Genomic DNA, 18,042 nt, shown 5'->3' with positions numbered 1-18,042 from the left:
TAAAATAATATTTATAAGTATAACTGCCCATAATGATTGTAAGCTTGATTCCTTCCCATATTTGAGAGCATAAATTAAATAAAATCAGTATCAAATCAAAATTTAAATTGTGTCTTTTCTTATAGGAGAAATAGCTAAGTGATGTGAAATGTGTACAAAGAAAGGTCTTTATGTCCCCAAATACTTTCATCATTGGAGATGACAAGAGTTATACATGAAAAGGAACAGGATAAAAAGTGGAGTGGAGAGTGTAGTTTCAAATAAAATGGCCTCTCTGAGAAGGTGACATTTGAGAGCAGTAAGAAGGAGAAAAGAGAGCAAACTCCAGGAATCTAAGGAAAGAGCTTTCCAGACTTAAAGCACAAATGTAAAAGCCTTGAGCCAGGGAATATAGTTGGCATGTTCTAGGTTTAGCAGGAAGGCCAGTGTGACTGGAAGAGTATACCTAAAGACTTGTAAGAAACTAAGTCAGAAAGATATCAAGAAACCAGATTGTGTAGGACCTGCTAGACTACTCAAAAGTCTCCAACTTTTGAGAAACCATTGGAAATTTTTTAACAGAGAAATGAAATAAATTGACTTTGATTTTTAAAGTATTGCTCTACTTGGTATAATGCTTTGATTTTTAAAGTATTGCTCTACTTGATATAATGAGGACAAGGGTAGAAGCACTGAGCTATTGAAATCACCCAGGAAAGGGAAAAAAAATGAACAAACCCAGAAGAGATAATGATCAGCTGGATCAGTTGATCCCATGTAATCAACTCTATAGTCAGCAATGGTCAGATTTTGATTCTGTTTTCAAGGTAAAGCCAGCAGTTTTTGTTGACAAATTAGATGTGGGCTATGAGAGATATAGAATGGTAAAAAAAATGACTCTAAGCTTTGGAATATAGAAGAGTGGAGTTGTTAGTAGAAATGGAGAAGACATCAGACTTCAAGAGAAGGAACTGTGGACAGAAGATAATAGTTCAATTTTAGATATATTTAGTTTGAGACATTTAGTTTGACATTAGATTTTCAAGTAATACTGTCAAGTGGGTAATTGGCTATTCCAGTAAGAGGTCAAGAGAGGCCAGGGGTAAAAATTATGAATGACATTCATAATATAAATTTCATGTTATACCTTAACTACTTAAGATTACCTAAATTATAGGTAAAGAAAGAAAAGAGGTCTACAAACTGTGTCCTAAAGCAATCTAATATTTAAAGATCAGGGAGGTGAAAGAGAATTAGCAAAGAAAATTAAGAAGAAGCAATCACTAAGATAGAAGGAAAACCAGACAAATGTGGTATCTTGGAAATCTAAGAAAAGGTTTAGAGGAAGGTATCAACTGGATCAATGTCAACAAGGTAAAGACTTAAAAAAAGAAAAACTATTGGATTTAGCACTTCAGAGATCATTGATGACCTTCACTAAGAACCATTTAGAAAAATGGTAGTGATTAAAACCTTATCAGATTTTAAGAGAAAATGATAGAAATGAAGTAATTCAAATTACCTGTACAAAACAAAAATTCTTTTAAATTTAAAAGCATAAAATAGCTAACAAAATAGTGAGGAACTTTCAAGCCAATATTTTGAATATTTATAGTAAAGAACTATGGGTTTTAAGCTGGGTAAAAAAAGAAGTAAACAAATGCTCGTGAGGGACATGAAAAGGTGATAGTATCAATGAGTAGCAGGTCCTGATAGGATCAAAGAATTACTCGAGTCAAGACACCACAGGGAGTAAGCTGAAAAGAGAAGGGAGGCAAAATTATGAAGGAGATACAGTTGCAGGTAATAACAAAGGCTAAGGTATGGCTTTAGAGTTAATAGTTTAAGTTATGGGGTAGATTATTGGTGGTAAATTAAGGGGGAATGGTACACTGCGAGGAACTGAGAAGCCAGGTTATTGGAAGTATCATTCACATGGATTTATAATTACCAAGAATTCAAAAATTAGGTCATAAATAGATTTTCTGAAAGCCATCACAAGCCAGAAGCTAAAATCTTCAAAAAAAAAAAACATTCATTGATTTCACCAGGAAGGGGCAGTGGGTGATATAACATGATGAGTGTTTAGGGAGAAAGTGGGGGAAAATGGTCTGCAGTTAGCAAAAAGGACAACTTCCAACCTCCAGGCACAGTGTTATAGAGGTTGTTGCAGAAGTTGAAAGGGTTACAAGGGAAGCAGTGTCCTCAAGGGAGAGCCAGTTTTAAGTTAGAACATTTAGGTTCACAAAAAATATATTATGATATAAAATGTTATCTATACTCCACATATCTTAAAAGAAGTTATGAATCCCCATCACTTCATCATTGTACAACAGAATGCCTAAAATCAAAGTATTCCCCCTCATATAACAATGAGAGTTTGCTTGATAGAAAACCTTTCATAAAATTGATATTAGCTCACATAGTAGGAGTAAAGCATGTCTAGGAAGAGAATAGATGGTGAGTAAAGATCTATATTGACTCCCTTAGATCTACGACTGGAAGGCTACATTAGATTCTGGTGAATAATCCAGCAATAATTTCTACAAACTTTAAAATATTCAGAATACTGAGGAAAGGGGACTAAGAAGGGTAGCTGTCCTTTACCCCATTCTTCTATATTTCAACAGTTTAGTGGTTCTCCAGATGTGTTCTGTGGACCAGAATTAGATTTTTTTTCAAAATGCAGATTCTCAAGCCTTACCCCAGACTTAGTAAATTGGTCACTTGGGTGATAAGGCCCAGTCATATGTGTTTTGTCATATGGTTCAAAATTTTCTAAAATTTGAAAATCACTACATTAGAGGACAGTCCCTACCCTTTATGCCACCTATTCAGCAAGTATGCATTTTGGAGGATTAGTAGAGTAAGAACGAGGAAAATAACTAAAGGATGTTTTTCAAAGTTAGAGGAAGCCCATGGTGAACTAGAGAAATCTATGTGGTAAAGATGAAATGGAAAAGCATCTTACCTATTATAGAAAGTGACATTTGACAAAAACTAGTTGTTTCACCTTTTGAATGAAAGACACTGGGACTGCCTTTTTAAAAAACTCCTATCCTTCATATTTGAAATATAATCCTATTTCAATATTCAGAGTCTATTATTCTGGAATTAAGATGCTAACACAGTGCTTTTCAGTCTAAGTATTTCCTCTAATCTGACTTGAGGCCTTTATTTATTCCTGGGCACTCAGTGGATACAAAGATTGGCAGGCTTACCCTAACTATAGGCACTTCTGTTTTTCCCACTTACAAATCTCAAGAAAGCACAGAAAATGATGGCCATTTAATTGAACATTTTTCTTTCTGAAACCCCAAAAATAACTGTTTTATTCTATTTTTAATTATTAGCATTACTCATAAAGATATGCTTTCATTAGAGAAATTAAAGTTGTTTATATATATACACATATATATACACAAAAAATATTTATGTTTAACTCTATAATAATACAGAACAGATACCTCATTAACTTTAATTTCTCAATTAACTTTAGACAATTCACTTTTAGTTGAGCTTTTGTTTGTGGTATGAAGCAATAAATTCAGTTATTCTATCATTGTGATTATAATCATGAAATGCCCTTAAATAGGTGTCTGAAAAATACAGTTTTCAGTGTCAGTTTTTTACAATTCTTGCAGTTTTCATTCATTCACTAAATATAAATTTTTATAATCTTTGAAGTATTTTAACATGTAAGACTGGGGTAATATATAAAGAGTACATTATTATACATATCATAGTTTATATTTATTATACATATCATGACACCTAAGTAACTTTGCATTTTACTATGAATTAATAGGAAAATATTGGATTGATCCAAATCTTGGATGCCCTTCAGATGCTATTGAGGTTTTCTGTAATTTTAGTGCTGGTGGCCAGACATGTTTATCTCCTATTTCTGTGACAAAGGTATGTATTAAATTTTAGAACATATTCACAGTATCTGTAAACAATTATTTTTTAAAATTTTGTCACTTCACATAATTATGAATTTTAAGCATGAAGTCAAGGTATTCTTCATTCTTTATCATGTATGAGAAACAGGTGTTTGTTTTTAAAAACATTGAATCAGTGACATTTGGCATTTTTATTATGTGTTTTCATGATTGGCTCAGTTTGACTTTTCTATTGATCATGTTTTTTTTATTCCTTAAAAACTTGTGCAACATATGTTGTTTTTATACATGACATACATTAGAAAGAACTGCAGGGTTTGCGATCAGTAATTTATTACCTAAAGTTCTGCTGGAAATTATATCATCTCCATCAATAAAAGAAGAATTTGGCACAACAGCTTGCTCTTTTTGGTGTGGACACAAAATATCCTACTTTAAACATCCACTGAATATGATTTAAAACTTCTTTCAAGTATAATTCTATAAACTATTTAGAATAAATGCAAATGAATTTGGTATAACAATAGATGTTATAACAACTATCTATAAAACCTAAAACTTAGTTTTACTTACATGTTGAAATCAAAACTACACTTCTTTCTTTTTCTGATTAAACCAGTGTGTTAAATTACGAAGATTTATTTCTTATTGGCAAAGAACTGACAAATGTGCCTACTTGTGTGTTTCATCCATCGTAAAAAGGCAGCTGCTAAAATGTATAGTCACCAGCTGCTTATTGTTGAACTACCCTCTTCACAAGTGGGGCGTTTCCTTGTGGTAGGCACTAGGTTCTTCCTGAAATAGAGGGAAGGATTCTTCTATTCCTAAGGAAATCATATACTTATAATAAAGAACAACATGATATTGCTACCTCCAAAATATCCACATGATCATCCTCACTCCCTTGGAAGTTGGCTCAGGAATTTTATTTGTGCAAAAGAGATAGCAGCAGTGAGTAGGCCACATTCCAGTTCTTCAGATGGCTGAATCAGTTCTCCCATTTTTTTTTCTGTCCATAAACTCAACCTCAAGAAGTCTGGGAATTGAGGACCTAGTGCTACTTAGGAATGAAACTGCAAGCCAGAAGAGGGCATACTGTGAGCTAGCACTAGGCTAGGTAAATTGCATTTGTCATTTCTAATCCTCATAACAACCCTTATCAGGTTGGTGTAATATCCCACTTTACCAGCAAGGAAACTAAGGCTCAAACAGGTTAAATATTTTACACATTTCTGATTCTGATCTGTAAAATGAATGGATTTATCTTTTTAAACCCTAAGGTTCCTTTTGATCATCCTTCCATGTTTTGATTCTTATGCACTTCTTTTGCCTCTCTTCTCTTTTTCAGGGGTTTGTTGTTGTTGCTGCTGCTTTTTCTTTCCTATTACCTCATAATTGATATTTTATGTTTGAAAATTAGTACAAATTCCTCATGAAAGATATTTCTATTCACTTATATTATGGCCATCCCTTTGCTTGAATGATGCTAAAAGAATAATAATAGTAGTAATAATAATAATGTCTAGAGCTACAGAAAATTTTGCTTGCCTGTCAAAGTCTGAAAAATGTGCCATCAGACTTCCAAGCTCCAAGTTTGTCTTTTTTTTTTTCTTTTTCTTGCTACCAGAGTTTGGACCCAGGAGTACTTAACCATTGAGCCACATCCAAAAACCTTTTTTTTTTTTTTTTTTTAATTTTAAAACGGAGTCTTACTAAGTTGCTTAGGGTCTTGCTTAAGGTCTTAGAAAAGTTGCTGAGGCTGACTTTGAACTTGGGATCCTCCTTCCTCAGCCTTCCAAGCCACTAGGATTATAGGTGTGTGCCAACACCCAGCCACTTTTGCCCTTTGTTGTTAATTTGATTTGTTAATACTTCTTCGTGTACTCATTCATTCAATAAACATTTATTAATAACAACATATGACTAGAACTACTTTGGGGGCTGACAACAAAAAGAATAAATTTTGTGCTTGTCCTTAAAAGTTTTTTTAGTAAAAATTACTCAACCAAGTTTGTAGAGTTTATAACTTATCTTTGGAAATGCACAAAAAAATCTTAAATGAAGGCATCAACAGAAATTTAGATTCTTAGCTAGGCACCATGTCACATGCCTGTAATCTCAGCAACTCCAAAGGCTGAAGCAGGAGAATCCCAAATTCAAGGACATTCTCAGCAACTTAGTGAGGCTCTAAGCAACTTAATGAAACCCTGTCTCATAATAAAAACAAAAAGGCAGGAGATGTGGCTCAGTGATAAAGCACCTGTGGGTTCAATCCCCAGTACCAAAAGAAAAGCATTTCAGATTCTTATGAAAAACATTAACCTAAAATGAATTATATTGCATTGTAGGTAATATTATAAAAATTATCTTCATTTTTATATTATAGGTAGTTGTTCAGTGGTATTCTAGATCCAGTTCACATAGGCTCAAGAAAGCCTATTATTAACATCTCATCCCAATTCCACGTTCAGTGACACAACCTTGGTAGTCTGAAATCAACCATGCTGGAAGTATTTTCAACAAGGAAATCAGAAAATGCTTTAAGTCAACCCCCTACCCCATTACCTAAGAGCCTAGGGTTAAACATTTATCAGCATACCACCAACTGGCACTTAAATTCCAAGAAAATAAGTTTTTTCAGGCTGCCTTTCAAGTACTTTCCTCAAGTTTCCCCAAACTAGAAGTTTCTAAATTGCCTTATCTCATAAACTACATATTGTTTTTATGGTATTAGCTGGAGTTTGGAGTTGGGAAAGTCCAGATGAACTTCCTTCATTTACTGAGCTCAGAAGCCACCCATATCATCACCATTCACTGTCTAAACACGTGGACAAGTGCACAAACAAGTGACCCAGGACTGCGTATTCGTTTTAAGGGGTGGAATGGTCAGATTTTTGAAGAAAACACTTTACTGGAACCTAAAGTGCTTTCAGATGACTGCAAGGTAAGAGAATGACACTTTTAAAATTGTTCAATATGACTAAAAATTGGTAAAACAAAGATGACTTTAATTACAAACTGCAGATACAGAAGGCTAGTAACTTGTAAAGTGCCTGTCTTACAACCCCACATTTTTCAAACTCATTCATTTGCTTATATCTTGTGTTATATAAAATTGGTTATTCATGGGTTTTTACATGCAAAACAGGTATTAATACTTAAGTTTTATTCCCTATAGGAAATACATATATCTGGAAGGATGGATAAATATACAGATAGATAATAGAAAGATAGAGCACATAAGCAGATTTCTTTCATGTGTTTTCAGTGTTATGATTTGCGATTGGCGCTTTTTAGTTGTATATGACAGTAAAATCCATTTTGACATAATTATAAAAGCATGGAATATATCTTGTTCTAATTCAGTCCCCTATACCTCTTCTTCTCCTTTCCTCCCCACCCCCAACTCCTGCCCCCTTCCCTCTATTGATCTTTCTGCCATTTACCCATAGTTATTTTGTTGTTGTTGTTGTTAGTTTCTTGTGGATATACACGATGGTGAGATTCACTGTGGTATATTCATATATGTACATAGGAAAGTTGTCAGATTCATTCCATTGTCTTTCCTTTTCTCATCCCACCCTTCCTTCCATTCCCCTTGTCTACTCCACTGAATTTTTATTCTACCCCCAACACACATACATACCCCTTATTGTGGATTAGCTTCCACATATCAGAGAAAACATTCAACCTTTGGTTTTAGCTTATTTCACTTTGCACAATAGTCTCCAGCTCCATCCATTTACCAGAAAATATCATAAAATCATTCTTCTTTATGTCTGAGTAATACTCTGTTGTGTATATATACCACATTTTATTTATCCATTCATCTGTTGAAGGGCACCTAGGTTGGCTCCATAGCTTAGCTATTGTGAATTGTGCTGCTATAAACATTGATGTGGCTGCATCACAAAAAAAATATTCAACATCTCTAGAAATTCGAGAAATGAAAATTAAAAACTACACTGAGATTTTACTACTAGGATTCTGTATCTTAAAACTGCATGAAATACAAGTTACAGAAGCAAATCAGTTTTATTTCATTTTGCTAGTCCCTATACAATTAAACATGAGTATATTTGTAGACTGCTCTACTAGTCAGTATTTAAATTGTAGCTCACTTTTCCTATTAAAATTAAGTAATGGATGTTCTATATGTGAGGAAAATGATAGTGCCTGAATTTGTATTAAAATCTGTCCAGGCCAAAGCCTGTGTTTTTAACCTCCATGCTAGGCTGATTTTCACAACCACTGTGTACTTTCTCTCTCTTTTTATTTGGGGGTTTTGGTTATTGTTGTTTAACTCATGCCTTTCCTTTTCTCTGAAATGCCCTTCTCTACATCTCTAATCAAGTGAAAATTTTAGGAATACTTTAAGACCAATCCAAATATAAATTGTAAATTGTTCATGAAGCATTTCCTGTCTATTCCAGTTAGAAATGAGGAATTTGTCACTCATTGTTCACATTATTGAGATTGTTAATATGTCTTCTCTTCAAGTAGATTTATAAGCTTGTAGAATTCAGAAGCCAAAATTAATTTATTTGTCTTAATTTAACTTAAAATAAAGTAACCCTTCCATTGCCTGAAATAAAGTAAAATAAAATAAAAATTTTTTAAAGAATTAATTTATTCATCTTTATTTTTTCAAGTACCATAGGAAAATTGAAGATTACATCTTATTTAACTGTGCCAAATATACTTAAGAGTTCAAAAAATATTTCTTGAAAGAGTTAATGAATGAATCCAATGGTGTCTTACTCAAAGAATTCTAGGTCTAGTTATTACACCACGCTTATGACATAGACAAGCAACTTATCTTCAATGAGCTTCAATGACCTTTGCTTTACAATGAAACTTATAACTTAAATAACCTCCAAAATTTCTTCAAACTTGAAAATGTATATCGTGATAATACTGTGATGAGTAAGTGAATAACCTTCTTAATAAAAAGCTCCACAAAACTAGTCAGTTGTGTTTTCTATTTTGTTTTGTTGAATCTTGTCCATCATAGAACATTTTATGCCACAGAATTTATCAGAAACAAAAGAGCATACAGTAATAAGAGAAACAGGCCTGGAAGAAAAAGGAAAGATGGAAATTGTATAAATGGAGAGCCACAGAATGGAAAAAAAGAAAGAAAACTAAAAAAAGATTCAACATAATTATAATTTAACTACTTCTGACTTAGGCAAGCCTGGTTTTTTCCAGCCAAAAGTACAGGAGTTAAGCCAGCTCATTTTCTTTTACCTAAGAAAAATGCTAACCCTAAAGACTTGGTCACAATTACAGGAACACAGAACAGATGAGTATTAATCATATTAAGAATTGTGCAGCCTTTCCATTCATACATTGCTGGTAGGACTGAAAATCAGTGCAACCAATCTGGAAAGCAGATAGAAAACTTAGAATGGAACCACCTTTTTACCCAGCTATCCCACTCCTCCTTCTATACCATAAAGACTTAAAAACAGCATGCTACAGTAATGTAGGCACATCAATGTTTGTAGCAGTACAATTCACAATTGCTAAACTGTGGAAGCAATCTAGATGCCCTTCAATAGATGAATGGATAAAGAAACTGTGGTACAGATACACAATAGAATATTACTCAGCATTAAAAGAGAATAAAATCATGGCATGTACAGGTAAATGGATGGAGTTAGAGAATATCATGCTAAGTGAAATAAGCCAATCTCAAAAAACCAGGGGCTAAAAGTTTTTTCTGATAAGTGGATGCTAATCCATGGGGGGGCATGGAATAAGTGGAGGAACTTTGGATGAGGCAAGGCAAGGGAGGGGAGGCAAAGGGATAAGAAAGACAGTGGAATGAGGTGGACATCATTACCCTAGGTACGATTATGATTGCACGAATGGTGTGACTCTTCTTCATGCACAACCACAGAAGTGAAAATTTCTGCTCCATTTGTGTATAATGAATTGAATAGCTTTCTATTGTCATGTATAAATGATTAGAACTAATAAATAAATAAGAATTATGCAGCCTTTTAATTCATATCTGGTCTAGTGATCCTCAGACAACAGAAGCAGAAGCCTAGCATTAACCTATGGAAATGAAAAATTAGAGCACAATGTCATTATAAAGAAAGAAGTAAGCCTAGATTTCCAATTATTAATAGTAATTGTTACTATATATTAAAAATTGTTCTAAATATTTTCTATTCGTTATCTCTAATCCTTAAAACAAATCTTCAATGTCTGATGGAGCACTGTCTGCTCAGAATGGCTGCTGATGAAACAGTTACACATGAAAGCCTTGTGTTTTTATTTACAGATTCAAGATGGCAGTTGGCATAAGGCAAAATTCCTTTTTCACACCCAGGATCCTAATCAACTTCCAGTGATTGACGTTCAAAAACTTCCTCATCTCAAAACGGAAAGGAAGTATTACATTGAAAGCAGTTTTGTGTGCTTTCTCTAAAGTGAATTAATGCAGAATTCATGCTGTTGGTCATAATTGCTGCAGAAGGGAAAATATAAACAGAAATATACTGTCATTATGAAATGCATGGAATAAAGGCATTGGCTAAATCTTAAAGAATCTCAGGAAGAAAAGACTTCCTCCTAAGAAGGAGAAAAGGCATTTTTAGAGGACTATGATTGATAAAGTATTTAATTCTTTTAAAATTTTTATTGATCTGAGCTTTCTTATAGAATTCCCTAAAACTGAAAATTTATAAGCATGGAATTCTTCAGGGTATCCTATATTTTTTGACTGAGAGCAAAGTACCCATTAGACAGCTGGAGATGCAGAGCACTGAGGAGCAATACTGGCTAATGCTCCCAAATGTGTAATGCTTCTGTCTAAAAATTGCAAGCCACAGTCTAATATGTCTTATTTTTCCAAATACTAAGCTGTATTCAGGTCCCAATGGACATATACATCTTAGCCAGTGGTACACTACCTCTTACGTGTTGCCTTTTTGTGTTGCTTGGTGCTCTTTCTAAAACATGGTGCTTGTGGCTTTCATGCAGACTGTTTTATTTCATTTTTCATCTTTGTCTTTGAGAGTGTATGTACTGGTTACATCAAGATACGTTTCAATTATTAGTATTTTAAGTTGTTTGGTCACATACCTAATAACAAGTAAAGCAATTATTTATGTGAAGTCCTTGTTTTATTTTAAAATTCTCTTTGTGCATAAGGAATTAAAGCCAACACATCATAACCTGAGCTCACACACAAGAGAATTGGGAGGTCTCTTTTGTTTTTGTGTTATTTTATAAATTGTTGTAAAAAATATTTTAGGCCATCTACATCCAGTAGTAGATTTGGGTTAGAGATTGGGAGTTGTGATATAGTGTTTTAAAAATCCACGATCATCTGGAATGATACTTAGTGTATATATATTTTGAAAAGTTTTAATTCAGCAAATATTTTGAAATTGCTGCTGTTTTAAATTATAAATATTATATTTCTGCTTTGTAGAAATTACATGTTTTTGTAGTGTTCATTAATTTTCTTTTACTGTTCTTTAAATATAATGTGTTAGGACTTGAAAGAATTTAGTTTACCAATCTTGAAAACAACATCCAGGAAAAAAAAAGTCTTTTCTACTTAAAGTAGGTTCAGCCAGTTCAGTCTTTCCTTGTTATCAGAGAGATATTGGTTCTTATTAAAAGAAAAATATTATACCTCTTGCTATATAGAAAATCTGTTTATCTATTATAAAGATGTCTTTAGCCACAGCAAATCCACACTTACTTATCTATAATTAAAAAAAATGTGCTTTAAATCATCTTTGGTTATTTGTTTTTCTTTTTATATTACCTTGTGATTTTATTATGAATGATAGCCCCTCTATCATAGCCATTCTATATCATATATATTTACATTATTAGAAAAACCATTACATACCTAAAAAAAGAATATTGGGCCTGTTTCCTACTTTTACAATATGAGGCCATGGCACAGAAATAAACCCTGACAAAAATGATCAAATGATTTTCAACAGGATGTCAATACCTGTAATCCCAGAAATTCAGGAAGTTGAAGCAGGAGGATCACAAAAGCCTCAGCAATTTATCAATAACCTATGCAACTTAATGTGACCCTAACTAAAAAATAATAATAATAAGGTCTAGAATCCAGACATGATGGCACATGTCTGTAATCACAGTGACTTAGGATAAGTCCTAAGTCCTGCTAAGGCAGGAGGATTGCAAGTCTGAGAACAGTATCATAGCAAGACCCTGCCTCAAAATAAAAAATTAAAAGGGCTGAAGATGTGTCTCAGCAGTAAATCATTCCTGGGTTCAATCCCCAATACTGTTAAATAAATAGAAAATAATAAGTGTTCACGAAGATGTGGAGAAATTGAAAGATTTGTATGTAACTGGTGGGAATGCAGCCACTGTGGAAAAGAGGTTGGTAGTTCCTCAAAAAGTTAATTATTGAATTACCATATCATCCAGTAATTCTACTTGTAGGGATATACTAAAAATATTGAAAGTAGGAACTCCAACAGATATTAGTACACCATTCATAGGATTATTATTCAAAATCGTCCAAACATGGAAACAACCCAAATGTTAATCAATTTGGGGATACAGAGAAAAAGAAAAGATATATTGAATATCAAAAGAGAAATGCCCATGAACAGTTGAAATGAATCATTGGAATATATTGCAAACAATTCATGAGCAATCCAGCCATCACATGTCCTTGCCGTCAAAAAGGAGCCAGAATGGAGGGCAATGTGCAAGCACAAGGAGAACTTGAAATTGCATAACTCCACCCTGACTCCACCTCTAGTAGTCCCTGTATAAATATTAAAACGCCAGACTAAAGGAAGCTTCTCACTAAAGAAAGCCCATGCTGTCTCTTTCCCTTTAGTATATAGATTTTACTTTCCTAAGTAAATCTCACCTGACCCTCCCTAAATTTCTTTCTGCAGTGTTTCTTAAGAACCCTACCCGCTTCCTGAATTAAGGGAATTCCTTGGACCTTCCTCTGGTGATAGTTTCAGTCTATGTATTATACTTTCTATTCCAAAAGTAATAATAATGATATCAACAACAATCACATAGTTCAGAGGCATAAATGATCTCTCTAGAAGCCATTGAAGAAACATAGAACAGCTATCTTGCTATAGGTATTAAGTGATTTTTTTTTGGAAAGTCAAAATGTATTTACTACCTGCATACAAAAACATTGTACATCAAAAAACCAAAATCAAAAAAAAATTTAAATGAGAAAAAGGAAAAGGGAGAAGATACTCTATTGAAGAGTAACATGTAGTTTATACAGAAGAAATCTTCTGGAAATTATCTTTCAGTAGTTCTGGTTACATCTGAATGGATATGACTAATCCTGTTTAGTGTTTTAACTAAAGCTATGTTTGATTTTTAAATACTGCACACTTTACTAAATAAACCAAACAAAGCCTCCATGTAGGAAGGTCACTGCCAATATCATTCAATATCTCTGCAGATGAGCATTAACAAAAGTCTTCCACTGGTCAACAGATTTTCCTGTACATAAAGCATTTATTAAAATAGACTGGTTTCCAGATTAAACTAAAGAAGAAATTATAGTTCAGTGCAAAATATTTTAGACTGCATTTCATTCTAGATTTCCTTGGGTGAAGAAATGTAGCACATTATTGAAAATGTAAGAAAAGTAGCTAATGCTTTCATAAAGAATATTACCTTAGGACTCCGAACCCACCCACCTCCTTCTCTCTGCCATATTTTGAAAAAAAAAAAAAAACATTTCCTATAGCCAGCAACTTTTTTTTTAATGTTCCATATACTAGTCTCAATACAGTAGGTGTCACAGTATGTTTAACATGATTTCTTCAGGATCCCTCTCCTTTCTGAATTCCAAATGGAGGAACTAAAAGTGCAATGTAAAGACTGGGGATCCATATTCTATCTTTTGGCAAGCTTATACAAGCACTATTGTAAATGTAATGTAAAATAACTGTAAACTTCTTCAGTTTATGAAACACCATTCAGGACTGCTGCTTCTTGAGTGTTCTCTTTTTTTAAGATATTAATCTTTTCTTCTTCTGGAGTAAGCTGTAGCTCATAATTTCATTGCCAAGAAGCACTGATTGGGCCATTTATTGCCTTTTCTGAAGGACCATGCTCTTCAATCACATATTTTGCCTAGCCCATTTTCATTAACTGAAGCTATATCAGATACAATCATTCCATCCATTAGAACAGCATCTTCATTAGTCCTTTGTCTAGGAGACCGCCTACAACGGTTAGTACTATGATGAGATTCACTGGCATCAGTGTCTGCAGTCTGATATGATTCTGTATTATCAAGTAAGCTGTATGGATTGCTGTCTCGATCTTTGAGCACAGAACTGTGGGAGGATTTGCCACCAAGTGATCTACCACAAACTCGACCCCCCTGAAATACTTCTGCCTCTTCCTCCTGGGTATCTCCTGCTGTCACGCTGATGTCTGCTTCCCTGATCATCTCCTCCTCCCAATGACCATGGCTTAGCTCTTTACATTCAGATTCTGTTTCAGAGGAGTTAGCTCAGAATTTGAACCATAACTGGAGCTGTAATCAGTGCCCCTATAATATCTGCCTCTTCCATTATAAGACCTAGAACTAGTCTGTCAGAAGCTGTTCATCAATCTGTAGGTGTTCCTACAGATTAGCTGTTCCTCTTCCTTCAGATAAGCAATATAATACTCTAAAAGAGCTTGAAATTTTCCCATGATTTTTATTTAGTGCCAATAAATACAAATGAAACCATCTCATTGTCTCTAGGTAGTTAATTTTCACTGTCACTGTTACTTCAATTCTCACTCAAACCACACTATATTTGTCCACTATTTTTTTAATAACTTTGCCATTTTTTCCAACTACTTTTCCAATAAGATTCCTAGGAACCTGAATAAAATCCTCCACAAATTCCAAGAAACCTCTAACCTTTTTTACAGAATCAGCACTTTCTCCATAGGTTCTAAATGTTCCAGTATCTTCACCTAGTTCAACTTAAGGTAACTTAAGAAACCTTCCTAGCTTGCTGGATATTACTACCATGTGTTCCTATTGCCAGTCCCATTAAATCTTCTCTCACAACAAATTTGTCATGAAATGCTGCTGCAAGTTGTTCCGTGCATTCTAAATGCTTACTGGCCTCTTCATAACTGGACATTAGCATCAACTTTGTATGAATACTTCACAAATGCATGTCACTTAGAATATTTACTCTCTTCACAGTTGCTTCACTGGCAGACAGTATCGTTAGCTGCATGGTTTCTAGAGGGTAAAAAATTCTGCATGCTCCTACTGCTTTTTTAAAATCTTTATGTGCATTTTCATTAGCAAAAAGCCTCTCTCAGATCCTCAAGAACATCAACTGTGCACTTGAAGAATTTTTTTGACAGTTTTATGCTGATAGGCTGAAGTCATTCAAATGTTACTATTTCATTGTAAGTGGCACCACAAGCAGCATATTCAATGACATAAAATTCTTCTTTCATCATCTGAACTTTAACCAACCACCATCTACATAGTTCTTGGTCATTTGCTCTTGAATATACCTCTACTTCGTCTCCTTTACTAATTTCTTTTTCTATATCAGGTGGTAACTTAATTTTGTTAAATGAAACATGGCATTCTGGTTGTCAATTATTTTCAAAAACAACTGTGATGGAATCTTCATGAATACTTTTGATAAATTCCTTGTAGAAATCCCTGTTATATTTACACCCCTCCACTGTCAGCTCCACCATGTTGGAACCCTTAAATGTGTTCTTGAAATATTAAATTTGAGGAAAACCAATCTAAGCATAGGCAATATAGTACACTGATTGAGTGCTCTGATTATGATTGTTTTAAACACTGTGTTTTAAATAATACAAAAATTAAAAACAATATTTTTTTCCTATAGGTCCAGGTTACCACATAATATCATTACTCTTTGTGTGAAGAATGTCCCTTACCATTTTCTATGGCATTGGTCAGCTTGTGATGAATATTCTGAATGTGTCTTTATTTCATTTTAATTTTTATTATTTTTTAACCATAACATGTCCACAAAAGCTCATATATGGAACAATGCAAGGAAGTTTAGAGAGAAAGGATTGAGTTGTGAGAGTTTTAACCTAATCAGTGCATTTATCTACTTGAATGGATTAACTGGGTGGTAACTATGGCTGGAAGAGGTAGGTCACTAGGGGTATACCTTTGGGGTCTATATTTTTTATCCCTGGTGAGCACAGCTATGACCTGAGCTGCTTTCCTCCTCCATACCCTTCCACCATGATATGCTATCTCACCTCCAGCCAAGAATTAAGTAGTCACCCTGCTCCCCAAATGAACTTTTCTTCCTCTATGTTATTCTTGTCAGGTCTTTTTGTCACAGTGATTCTGACTAAAACAATTATTTTCTCTAGACATAGGATTCTTGGTTGCTTTTTTTTTTCCTGCAGTTTTAATATGTCAGTGTGATATCTTCTGGCCCCCAATGTTGGTGTAGAGAAGTGAGCCATTGTTCATATTGTTGTTCCACATTTGAAAGACATCATTTTTCTCTTACTTCTTTTAAGCTTTTTTTTTTAATCTTTCTGTAGCTTTCAACAATTTATCTATGACATGTTTATTTTATCCTACTTGGGATTTGTTGAGCCCAAGTTTAAAGGCTCTATCGATATCATCATAGCACAACATTTTTCACCTATAATTTCTTGAGTTTTATGAATATAACAGTAACAGCACAAATACACAAACCAAAACATTTATACACATAGATAGGTAACTATCAGTCAAAAGTAAAATCTGTAAATTCATAAAGTATGCCATAAATATATTTCCTCATTGACAAAAAAGTTTAAGCACATTAAAGCCTAAAAGTATAGAAAGTTAATTTTTAAAATTGATTTTTAAAAGTCCTATTAAATATTCTGTCTATAGAGGCAGAGTTAATAAATGTAAACTTTGGCATCCTGAATTGGCCTTCAAAATATGTTCACATGGGTTTCTATGTTTGTAAATTTTGCAAAATTATGATAATATTTAGGTCTTTTTCATATAGAAGACCCTGAATTGTATGAGCTTCAGCCTTCACAAAACCTAGATCTGCCCCTGCTTTTTACCTCTAATGAAACATAAATGTAGTTCTTTCTTTGGGAAGAAAAATAGCTTTGCTTTTTGATAACGTTGTAATAAAGAGAATAACCACTGCTAAAAGCACAGAAAGGACTTGAACAGTAGGAACATGATGTTTACCAGAGGCATTTTGGCAGACCTCATGTTCTGACCAAAGTGTATGACTGTGGCCCTCCCACACAAGACTGGAAGTTTTATAGTTTCAAAAATAAGTATAAACTAAGCCTTCAATGTATAGTGCTCCACCTGTAAAGTGTAACTTTTTCCTCATGACCTATATAGTAATTGGCTATGATAAGTATGATGAAGTCGTTTTCACCTCAGCCTGGGTACACAATTATGCAATCTGTGTGTTTTGGATTCACAGTCCTGATGCAGTGCAAAGCCAAGTTAGAAAAATGGCACCTCTATATAGGAGAACAACTAAAGGGGAATCTGAGATATCATCTTGGCTGTACCTAGCAGTGGAATTTTAGGACTACACACAAGTTCAAAAATTAATCAAACCATGCATTAAAAAATACTTAATAGTATCAAGCTCAGGAAAAAAATTACAGTGCCAATGCAAGAAAACTTCTCACTTCTTGAAGCAAACACTGGAAACACAGTTTCATGAAAAGGACATTCTTCATGCTGTAATAAAGATCTCCCTCAGCTATTGGGAAATAAAAACTTTACTTGAATGTTATTGATATTACATTCAAGGTTTTTTTCACTGGAATATATTTTCAGTTTATAAAAGAAGTTAAGCCATTTAACTACTAATACAAATGCCAAGCTACTACATAAGACATTCACAGTTAAAATAATTTTAATTCCTCCCAAATATTTCCTATATAATTTCATATGCCATGGAATAATTCAATATACCTTTATTTCAAAACTTCCTACAATGAAAAACAAAACAACTTTCTACCAAATGTAAGTAGTAGATACTAGCAAGCTTCTGGTTTAATAGTTGGAAGTGAGAAATTCAAAAAATTGAAATTTTCTTAGCTTGGCTTCATAGCCAAATATTCTGGCTAATAAAATGTGCTGTTTTAAGGGTTAGTTTTA

The 18,042-nt window shown here is 33.7% G+C and overlaps 1 protein-coding gene and 1 pseudogene across 1 annotated transcript in view; one reads left to right on the top strand and one right to left on the bottom strand.

The window, feature by feature from the left end:
• The window catches only part of Col24a1 (collagen type XXIV alpha 1 chain), a 379,962-nt gene extending 369,636 nt beyond the window's left edge, over positions 1 to 10,326 (top strand). The window contains exons 57-59 of the mRNA XM_071618609.1: positions 3,788 to 3,897; positions 6,619 to 6,828; positions 10,180 to 10,326. Of these exons, the coding sequence (XP_071474710.1) occupies positions 3,788 to 3,897; positions 6,619 to 6,828; positions 10,180 to 10,326 (467 nt within the window). The remainder of the gene's footprint in view (positions 1 to 3,787; positions 3,898 to 6,618; positions 6,829 to 10,179) is intronic.
• A 3,521-nt stretch (positions 10,327 to 13,847) lies between these two features.
• LOC114092676 (RNA-binding protein FXR1 pseudogene) lies at positions 13,848 to 15,611 on the bottom strand (annotated as a pseudogene).
• Positions 15,612 to 18,042: the final 2,431 nt, after the last annotated feature.

Source organism: Marmota flaviventris, chromosome 10 (assembly GCF_047511675.1).
Source record: "Marmota flaviventris isolate mMarFla1 chromosome 10, mMarFla1.hap1, whole genome shotgun sequence".
Lineage (NCBI taxonomy): Eukaryota > Metazoa > Chordata > Mammalia > Rodentia > Sciuridae > Marmota > Marmota flaviventris.
The sequence above is the reverse complement of the archived record's forward strand: the minus strand, read 5'-3'. Positions and strand labels throughout refer to the sequence as shown.